This window comes from Hipposideros armiger, unplaced genomic scaffold (genome assembly GCF_001890085.2).
Source record: "Hipposideros armiger isolate ML-2016 unplaced genomic scaffold, ASM189008v1 scaffold_87, whole genome shotgun sequence".
Classification (NCBI taxonomy): domain Eukaryota; kingdom Metazoa; phylum Chordata; class Mammalia; order Chiroptera; family Hipposideridae; genus Hipposideros; species Hipposideros armiger.
This window is the reverse complement of record NW_017731437.1, coordinates 2,779,969-2,790,680: the sequence shown is the minus strand read 5'-3', so window position 1 is coordinate 2,790,680 and position 10,712 is coordinate 2,779,969. Positions and strand designations below refer to the sequence as shown.

The 10,712-nt window shown below is 49.7% G+C and overlaps 1 protein-coding gene across 1 annotated transcript; it reads right to left on the bottom strand.

The window, feature by feature from the left end:
• Window positions 1–1,450: 1,450 nt before the first annotated feature.
• Window positions 1,451–9,517, bottom strand: BIRC5 (baculoviral IAP repeat containing 5). The gene is made up of 4 exons (XM_019644225.1): window positions 9,347–9,517; window positions 9,043–9,152; window positions 7,651–7,768; window positions 1,451–1,640 (listed from the first exon to the last, which is right to left on the bottom strand). The coding sequence occupies exons 1-4, from the start codon at window positions 9,455–9,457 to the stop codon at window positions 1,551–1,553; spliced, it is 429 nt and encodes a 142-aa protein (XP_019499770.1). The 5' UTR covers window positions 9,458–9,517; the 3' UTR covers window positions 1,451–1,550.
• Window positions 9,518–10,712: the final 1,195 nt, after the last annotated feature.

The following is a 10,712-nucleotide window of genomic DNA, read 5'->3' as shown; positions in this document are numbered from 1 at the left end:
GTGGTCACATTCATTCTAGTCAGTGCTATTCTTGGAAATAATAAGCCAAACAATAAGAAAACAGCACCGCGGAACCTCGGCAGGCACTGAGGACTTTGTCTCAATCCCCTCCACCGCCGCCCCCTCATATAGAAGTCATGCATCTGCAGTAAGAGGAGCCTGCGGAGGCAGCAGGTCCCCCCGTTACAGGTGAGGAAACTGCAGCTCAGGTGCAACAAGCCCCCAGGCCAGCGTCCGGTCAGAGGGCACCACCAGTGGGGCCCCGAGTGCGAGCCCACCTTTCCCAGCACCACTGCTCAGACTCTCTGCCTAGTTCATCTACGTCTGAAACACAAATATCACTGGATTGATGATCTTGTAAGATGGCAAACAATATAAACAAGTTATCTATGTAAAAAAATTTCCCAAAGAGGTTTTCCAATATAATTTTTTAATTAATTTATTCCATTGCCATCCTTTAGGGAGATTCAAATTAGAAAGACAGGTGAACTATCAGCCGCCTAATCCACATCATTAATGAGAAATAGCTATTTGCAGACTACTGGAAATATTAACACCGGGAACGCCTGCCATGTTTTCACCACACCCCTGCCTGCCCCGTCCATGGATAACAGCGTTGTCCAGAGCCAGCCTCCCCTGGAAAAATCCACTCGGACTGCACTCTTCCAACCAGAGAAGAGACAGCGAGCGGCCCCCGATAATGCCGTGTCTGGCATTAAGGACCTTTTCCTTGTGTTATAGAGAAACGCTGCAACCTTGCCATGTGCCCGCTGGAAGTGAAGGATCTTCAACTGACCTCAAAGCACGAGGCCAGCCTGACTCGAGACATCAGTCCTGCTCCGTGCCACCCAGCCCGCGCGCTTCCGTCATGGGAAGGGCTCTCGCACACATCACGTCCCGAGGCAGCCTGGGCCCAGTCCCACTAGTTCTCCCTCTCTCAGTGGCCTTGAAGGTTACAAAATGATGGAACAGGTGAGGAAACCCCTTAATACACAGCACATTCAGAGGCTCGGCAGGTAAAGGAATGGGTGCAGGACCTGTACGCATCAAAGTCAGATAATCCAGGGTATTGGGAATACAAGAAATACACTGTAAATTTAGATTGTGCAAATAAAATTTAAAATGGTACCCTTAATTCTCTTTTTGCTCAGTAACAATGGACCTGTGATTGCATTCACATCAAATCTCAGGCTCGACAGCTAGTCAACGAGGCCCCAACGCTTCGCTGTGGAAGGAAGGGCTCTACCCACGTGACCAAACGTCTCACCTTCCCACCCTAGCAAGTCCAGGAATCAATAAAGCAAAACTACCAAAGGAAAAAGAGAGGCTCTGTCACTGCGCTCAGCGACACCAGGTGCAAAGACAGAAGTAGCGCCTGGCACCACTTCCAAGAAAAGACAAAAATACAGCTTAAATATTCGCATTTCAAACTGTTGACATTCTCCTTCTCTAAGGCACTGTTAAGGGCACCACAGAAAAGCTGGGAATGCTGGGGACCGTGCCTTGGCAATGACACATTCCACTGGGGCCAGGGGGTGTGGCGGGAGGCGTCACTCCATGCCGGCCAGCTGCTCAATGGCATAGCGCACTTTCTTTGCAGTTTCTTCAAATTCTTTCTGCTTATTGTTGGATTCCTTTGCCTGGAAGTAAAGAACAGACCCATGAAACCAAAACAAGAGCTTCCATATCACACCCTGTGGGTGAGATCAGGAAGGACGAGGTCCCGAGTGGCATCCGGCTCGGGGTTACCCAGCAAGGCTGGCAGAGCCCTGCTCCCACCACCACCCTGCCTGCGTCAGCTGCCCCTACAGGGAAAGTCCAGAGCCGCCCTCCCCTTGTCCAGTTGAAGAGACCCTGTCAAGCATTAGCTTTCTCCTGAAACACAAAAACATTCACCTCCAGTGGCTCCCTAGATCTGGCTTCCAACCTTTCATTCTGCTAAGTGCTCGCTCAGAGGAACAAATGACAACCACAGTAGCAGATCCAGGGACCTCCTTCCCAACCCTAGTTTTTATTCTCCCCAATTTCACTGTCACATTAAAAAAGCAAGCAGAACTTTATTGGGATAAATCTGTTTTCTAATAAGAAAAGTGATAATGGCTAACATTTTTTAAATTACTTTTCAATATATACCTTTTGTGTCTTAAACTTTGCCCCATATATAAGGCTTACATATTTTAAAATTATTAAAAGAAAATTTAATTTTAAAAGTTACAAACTAGGGGCGGCCAGTTAGCTCAGTTGGTTGGAGTGCAGTGCTCATAACACCAAGGTTGCCAGTTCAATCCCCACATGGGCCACTGAATTGCGTCCTCCACAACGGGATTGAAGCAACTACTCGACTTGGAGCTGATGGGTCCTGGAAAAACACACTGTCCCCAATAAAAAAATAAAAATAAAATAATAATAATAAGCTGACAAGCACCAGAGAAAGCAGCACCTAACGCATAACGGTGCCCTGGTAATGTGCAACTGCAGTCCCAGGGCCTCGCGTCACTGATGGGGAAAGAAGACCACGGCCTTTTAAAACATGTTTTTAATTTACTTTTCTTCTCTTTCTAAAAAGCCTAAAATTAATTAAGCCCCTACATACACAGGCTGTAATCTAACCACTATCACAACACCGAGGTCAACAACTTCATTTCACTCATTATCTAATAAAGGAGGTTGAAACACACAAGAAACACACTATTGAAAACATAAAACTCACTGAGCAAGCTTCTGCCCTCGGGAGCTCAGCCTCAGTTGTCCTTCCCAGGCCTCGTTCTATGTTTGCCACAGGTGTTTACAAACGAAAGTCGTACACAGAAGTTTCTCTTCTTGCCCCATGTTATCTCCTGAACTGATTTATTTTCAGATTGGTTCCAACTTATTTCATTTTTTTTCAAAAGACAGAGGCAGAGAGCGAGTCCCGGCGGGAACCCCGCCCCCACTCTCCCCGCACCGGGCTCGGTGGGCCGCCTGAGCCGTGACCCCGTGGAACCCAGCAGCAGCAGCATCTCCCACTTAAACCTGGGGTCTCAGAAGTTCTCAGGACAGCGGAAAACAGCAGCAGCCATTCCTCGCCTTCAGTCTTTATACACGATTTCACCCGGCTCTTAAACCAGGTGTTTGATAAACTGCTGTCTTAACCCACGTGGTGCATCCCGCAGCCGACTTAACGCCTCAGCCCCCACCTGACTTGCCCTGCAGAACAGACGGCTCCACGCCAGCCCACCTCAAGGGGTGAGGAGCCCCCGGGCGCCTCAGTGTGACAGACAGGCCTGCGGCCACGCCCACTCCCACTGGCTCCGCCGGGGCCATCCAGTCACACCAGGACACCTGGGGGCTTGTTTTTTGTATTGTGACAAGTTATTTGTAACAAACCTCCTAACTGGTTGGCACTCTACAACAGCCTTGTCCCACAGAGCGCTCTGCGATGACGAAAATGTTGTTACTGCATTTCCCCATGTATAAGACGCACCCTTTCTCGGAAAACGTGGGGTCTAAAAACTGGGTGCGTCTTACACAGTGGTTGTAGATATTTTACTTGCATTTCCTGCTGAGGACGAGGCAACATATGAAGACAGTGACTCGTCATCAGACACAGATGAGGACAAGCTAACGGTTGGGAGTTTTGACAGTGATGAGGAGTTGTATGAATTTTATGATGAACAAAACTTGAGTTCAATAACTTTATGTAATACATTTTTTTCAAATTTCAGGCCCCAAAATTAAGGTGTGTCTTATACATGGGGAAATGCGGTATCTGCACCGTCCAGAAGAGCAGCCTCTGGCCACATGGAGCTACTGAGCAGACAAAATGCTGCTGGTGAGACTGAAGAACTTAATTCTAAAGTCTAGTTAACTGGAACAGCCACGCGTGGCCACTGGCTGCACTAACAGACGGCACAGTTCTAAAGCGTCACAACAGCAGAGGTGGGGGGCCACAGACTTAAAAAAAAAGCTTTCTATTGCATAAGTTTTATAAACCAGTTATGGAAAGTAGGAATAGCTTAAACTTTCTATTCTTTAAGATACATCACTTTAAGAATGATCTGGAAGAATAACCACCAGTTAGCAGTGGTCCCCCCTGGCACGGGGAGGAGGCGCTTTGGGGTCTTCCTTATAGAAGCTTATGTTGTCTGCTTTGTAATTAAACAAAATGATCAAGACTAGCGCATCATTTTCAAGTATTCTGTATTCTGACTTGGAGAGAACAAAAATAGTTGCAAAATGAGTGCTGTCCACCCAGACGATGGTGGCAGCGTCTCCCGGGGGGCTTCCTGCTCAGGAAGTAGGGCTCCTGAGTCACCTGTCCCAACAGGCTACCTAATTCCGCCACCAGACCTCAGGGCCTGCATGCGCTCTGAACATGTTTGGGAACTGGACTGTCACGGCTGTAATGTCTTCCTATGTTGTAGCTCCCTACACTGTGGACTTCTCAGGGCAATCTGGCTTCAGCCTCCCGGGCTACACCCCAATCCTCCTCCTGTTGGCTCAGGCGCAGCTTTGTCACGACCGCTCCCTTGAGCACCCAAAGCTGGTCTCTCACCTAGAGCAGGGTCGGCAGGCTACAGCCCGCAGGACACATCCACCCAGCCCATGGCCTGTTTTTCATACAGCCATTGGGCTAAGAATGGTTTTTCCACTTTTAAACGCTTGTGAAAACACAAACAACAAAGAATAATATCTCACAGAAACCACGTGGCCCACAAAGGCTAACCTACAGGAGTACGCTGACCCTGCCCTGGGAGGCTCTCCCTGGGTCACTCCCCAATTCCGACACTGCAGCTCCCCAGGCCTCTGTGGAGTAAGGGGCTCTTCCACAACTTGCTCTACTGACCACCGGTTCTGCCCCCTTCCTGAAAAAAACCAATTCTGTCCTTAGCATTTAAAAGTTACTATGCTGGACAGAATTATTTCATACTGATCTCTAAAAAGGAACACAATTTTCAAGCTGAAAAGGACCTCAGGAACCTGGGGGGGGCAGCAAGGAAAGTGTGACCAAGACTGGCCGAATCGCACAAAGTCTGCGAGTGGCAACCAGGACGGCAGGACTCCTGCCCAGTGCACTGCCAAGGATATTAAACACCTAATATTTATTCTCTGTAGGGCTAGCAGGTTGAGCAAATAATTACAGGGGATGCCCAGTTAAATTTGATCTTCATATAAACTAGCAATTTTTTTCATAAACACCCATACAAAATGGGATCTATACTAAAAAATTATTCCTTGTGTATCTGAAATTCAGATTTAACTGGAGTCCTGGTTCTCTCTGGCAGCCCTTATTCTCTGCAGCCGACTCACGGCTTCACTCTCACAATCTCCCAATAACCCAGTCTGCCTGTCCCAGAGTCAAAGTTCACCTGCAGAAATCCCTTCAAGGTCTAGTTGGACTGGCACCTCTTTTTCCCAGTACACATAATGTCCCCTCCCCAATATGTGCTCTAAGTGTCCCCAAACCCTGCTGCCACCACTGCTAACACACGAAACTCACTATATAAGTGACTCTCATCTCGACGGTCACCGAAGGCAGGAAGGGCAGACTAACCATCACTGTGTCCCACCACCAGAGGGAACCGCGCACTGAACACACCATGACTGAGGGACACGTTTTCCTGACTGCACAACCGCAAGCCCACACTCCAGGACAGATGCTTTTCTGCCCTTTTACATCCTCACACACACATCGGAGGGTCTTAAAAAATGCTCAAGAGGAAAACAGTCTGTCCAGCCTTTCTGAGTGGCNAAAGATATTCATTGACGATGTCTTCTGGTTTTGGTTTTTATGTTTAAGTCTTGACTCCTCCGCAAGTATATCAATGGAAGGTATGTGAAAAGCGTTCTGATTTATGTTTTCCAAGATCCAGCCAGTTGCTGTCACACTGTTTGTTCAATAAGCAGCTTTGCACAATAACTTTGAAACACCACCTTTCTCACATGCTAAACTCCCTTGTGTGCTGGCACCTATGTCCACAGTCCTGTTCTGTCCGTGGATCTGTCTGCCTATTCTTGCTCCAGCCAGATTCTTTTACGGGTGAATAAATGGAGACCCAGAGCTGCTGGCAGGAGTCTGGAAAGGACAGGGAGTCAGAGATGGAAACCAGGCTCCAGGAACAGGTTCATGTGCAGCTCCAGGGTGCTAGGCAACCAAAGAGGGCCAACACTCTGACCTGCTCCACAAAGTCTGGGAGGAGAGCTTTACAGGGTTTTGACATCACACAGAATACTCCAGATGAGCCTGAAGGGTGAGCGACCAGGTGAGGAAGGAAGGAGCTTTAAGTCCCTGAGGACATGGCTGAGCCCCCCGACCTGGGTGTCCTGGAGGGCCACCTTCCAGAGGGGAGCAGGGCAGGGCCACCATGATGACAAACCCACAGGAGAGCAGCAAAAGGCAAACTCCCCCATTCTGCTCTCAAAGCAGGAGTCCCAGCAACAGTGAATCCTGCAGCCTATGGGGAAACATAACCTGTGTGTCCTTGGCCTGTGGCAGAACAGGTGTCCCGGTCACTTCCCGAGCTGGGCGGATGGCGAGATAAGAGGCCTCATTGGTCTTCTTGCCTCACGCGAGCCTCCTGACTTGTGTTCTTTCAGTGTCACAGCTTTTGGGTAACTTTTTATNCCCCAATTCCGACACTGCAGCTCCCCAGGCCTCTGTGGAGTAAGGGGCTCTTCCACAACTTGCTCTACTGACCACCGGTTCTGCCCCCTTCCTGAAAAAAACCAATTCTGTCCTTAGCATTTAAAAGTTACTATGCTGGACAGAATTATTTCATACTGATCTCTAAAAAGGAACACAATTTTCAAGCTGAAAAGGACCTCAGGAACCTGGGGGGGGGGGCAGCAAGGAAAGTGTGACCAAGACTGGCCGAATCGCACAAAGTCTGCGAGTGGCAACCAGGACGGCAGGACTCCTGCCCAGTGCACTGCCAAGGATATTAAACACCTAATATTTATTCTCTGTAGGGCTAGCAGGTTGAGCAAATAATTACAGGGGATGCCCAGTTAAATTTGATCTTCATATAAACTAGCAATTTTTTTCATAAACACCCATACAAAATGGGATCTATACTAAAAAATTATTCCTTGTGTATCTGAAATTCAGATTTAACTGGAGTCCTGGTTCTCTCTGGCAGCCCTTATTCTCTGCAGCCGACTCACGGCTTCACTCTCACAATCTCCCAATAACCCAGTCTGCCTGTCCCAGAGTCAAAGTTCACCTGCAGAAATCCCTTCAAGGTCTAGTTGGACTGGCACCTCTTTTTCCCAGTACACATAATGTCCCCGCCCCAATACGTGCTCTAAGTGTCCCCAAACCCTGCTGCCACCACTGCTAACACACGAAACTCACTATATAAGTGACTCTCATCTCGACGGTCACCGAAGGCAGGAAGGGCAGACTAACCATCACTGTGTCCCACCACCAGAGGGAACCGCGCACTGAACACACCATGACTGAGGGACACGTTTTCCTGACTGCACAACCGCAAGCCCACACTCCAGGACAGATGCTTTTCTGCCCTTTTACATCCTCACACACACATCGGAGGGTCTTAAAAAATGCTCAAGAGGAAAACAGTCTGTCCAGCCTTTCTGAGTGGCTGGGAAGTTTGTAGTGAAGACGCTGGGCTGGGCTGCCGCTTGGCCCTTACTCCCCGTAATACATACAATTTTGTTCTTGGCTCTTTCTTTGTCCAGTTTCAAAAATTCACCGAGGGTTAATTCTTCAAACTCCTTCTTGACAGAAAGGAAAGCACAACCAGATGAATGCTTTTTATGTTCCTCTCTAGAAAAATCAATACAGAAGCATGTCAACAGAGAACAGTCAGTAAAGGGAGAGACGCAACAGCTCACTATCAACAGCCCCTTGCCCACCACCCACTCCCAGTCTCAGACGGCCGCTCTCCGCTTCAGGAGAGAGAGTGAGTCCGAAGCAGATGTTAGCCGGGCCGGGTCCCAAGCCACACGCCCACACAGCTCGTCCTAGCTCCGCGTGGACGTCTGCCCCGCGTCCCTGTGCCACGCATTTTGCCTGGTGTCCTTTAACAGTTAGTAGGAAAACAGCGACACGTTGTAAGTCCAGAGCTATCACGTGTCAAATCCCTCTAAAATCCTCAAGGAACTGTTTGAAGCAATCTCATGTCACTGGAATTGTTATGCGATCTACTGGTTTGGAGCAAAGGCAACGCCCTCTGCCTGGGGATAAGCCCTGCAGGGCAGACAGCACCGAACCACAGCACTCCTGGGATGGACACAGCCATACAAAGTCCAAACGGACGGCCAGCAGCAACCGGACTCTCACACATCACAGCGCTCAGAAATCCACTCCCGAGAACACAGCAGGTAAATACCCAGCGACTCCTGTCATGTTCACCATGCCGTCCAGTCCATACTGGGCCCTCACGGCAAACACATTACGAAAATCAGCAACACTATCCTGGCCCAGAAGAGAAAGAACTTGGGTGGCTCTCCAGGGAAAAAAAAATTAAAGTCATGGAAACCATCGATTCTGACAGGGGATTAAAAAGGGGAGGAGAGACGGTGGCGTCACATGACTGGGGAGACAGCGGTCACTGTCTGCCCAAATATGCATATACATAGAATTAAAAAAAAAATAGCTAGGTGCCTGAAAGAACAAAATCCCCAAAACGCTGACGTGTGCCACTTTCAACGGGTGGCTTCTGTGGTGTGTGAGTTAGAGCTCGATAAAGCTTTAGAGTTAAAAGCTCTAAACCAAGAAAAGCACGCAGACTTCCCTCGGTCACAACAAGACCTGCAGTCTGTGGAGCCTGAAAGGCATCAGGTACCTACAAGAACGGGCCTCTTCAACATGCACCCTGAGGGACATCTGGCCAAATCAGGTTAATCAGGTGCAAAGCACCAGCAAGGCGCCAGCACAGAGATGCATCCATTCCCAACAGCTGCTTCGGGCACAAAATGAGGTTGGAAAACCGCGGCTCTTGGAAATTCATAGTTTTCCCGAGCTCAGCTCCAAAAGGCAGCTCCGGATGGAGCCGGGGCCCCCCGGAAGCCCAGCGGGGCTGGCCTTAGGGTACTTACATGGGGTCGTCGTCTGGTTCCCAGCCTTCCAGTTCCTTGAAGCAGAAGAAACACTGGGCCAAGTCGGGCTCGTTCTCGGTGGGGCAGTGGATGAAGCCGGCCGCGGCCATCTGCAAGGGCGGACACAGCTCAGGCCCCTGCAGGGCCCACAGCCGGGCGGGAGCCCCGCAGGAGGGGTCGCCCCGGGTCCCAGGAGCCCCGGGGGAAGGGTCACCAAGGGCGGGCGTCCGGGCTCTGGGTACGGGCGGGTGGCCTGAGACCCAGCGGGGCGGGCGTGGGGCCCCGGGAGGCCGCGCGGGCTCACCCGTTCCGGTGTGCAGGCGCAGCCCTCCAGGAAAGGCCAGTTCTTGAACGTAGAGACACGGTGGTCTTTGAGATAGAGCTGCCAGGCCGGGGGCAACGACGGGGCGCCCATTCCACCGCCGCCGAGCGGTGCCGTGATTCAAATCCGGCGGTTGGCGACCGCCGCGGGGCATGTCGGGAGCGCGCCCCGCTCCTGAGCGGTCCGCCCGCAGCACTCTGGGAATGCGAGGCTGGGAGGCGCGGGGCGTGCTGGGAGTTGTAGTCCTCCCGCCCCCTGATGCGGCTCCTGTGCGCTGCGCACCTAGCAACCTTGGTCCAGCGCTCGCCCTTCCCACGCGTAGCTCTTGCAAAGAGTGATGGGGAGAAGAGTTGACGATGGGCTGAAGTTCCCGTCATGGTTCAAGGAGTGGCCCCTGTTGAGTACATATGTATTAAGTCCTTTCAGCCTGCAAACTCCCGTTTGTTTTTGTTGGCCCTCCACTCCTGGTACCCCCTAGTGCCAGCTCCCCTGCCCTTGTCAAGCCGCCCGGGTTATAATGTGTGCAGAGGCTCGTCCATCTAAAGGCCGCGCATCCGCCAGGGGAAAGATGTCGCATAGATGAAATCCACAGCTAAACCTCTACCCTCGCTCTAGTGAGCTATTAACTCGTCTCTTATCAAATCTTTTCACTGAAGCTTCTTGGAAGTCCAGAAATTGAACTGTGGAGCTTTATTTTTTTCCTTTCCTCCAGGATTCCTCCAGAATTAGATATCCCTTCAGGTCAATAGCTAGAGCTCTAATTATGCTGCAGCGTCCAGATACTTACTCAATCCTGTCCCTTTTGATGGGCCCTTGGGTTTCTGATTTTGTGTCATTACAAATAATGCTACAATAAATACTTTGTGTGAATATCCTTGTGGCCTGGTACTTTTGCTTCCATGGGCTAGGTTTCTAAAAGTAGATTTCTAGGTCAAATGCGCTTCTAAAATATTCATACCTAGAGCCAGTATTTTCCGAAAAGCTCCAGCAGTATTCATTCCCATCTGCCATACCTGTTTCCTTGACAGCACTAGGTGTTTAAATTTTTGCCAACACGTGTTTTTGGTACACTTATCTACTGAGTTGTTTCTCTTTTCCTTATCAATTTTTAGGCATTCATAGGTATATGGTGTTAGCCTTTTAGTTGTTATAGCAGCTTGCTGTTTTACAGATGAGCAAACTGAGGTGTGTGCGGCATAAGTGATGTTCATAGAAGTCACATGGGTATCAGAGCTGGTAAAAAACAAAATTCAGCTGAGTAAATTTGAAGATCTAATTGGCTTTATTAAACGATTCATGAATCTGACATCATCTCTTCTAAGAAACAGAGAGATACTCCCAGGAGTTA

Bases quoted from the DNA above. Each gene is read 5' to 3' on its own strand.
- BIRC5 (XM_019644225.1), bottom strand. From the start codon at position 9,457: ATGGGCGCCCCGTCGTTGCCCCCGGCCTGGCAGCTCTATCTCAAAGAC. The intron at 9,153-9,346 runs GTGAGCCCGCGC...CCGCCCTTGCAG, and splicing joins GCGCCTGCACACCGGAACGG to ATGGCCGCGGCCGGCTTCAT. The intron at 1,641-7,650 runs GTATGTATTACG...CTTTACTTCCAG, and splicing joins AAAGAGCCAAGAACAAAATT to GCAAAGGAATCCAACAATAA.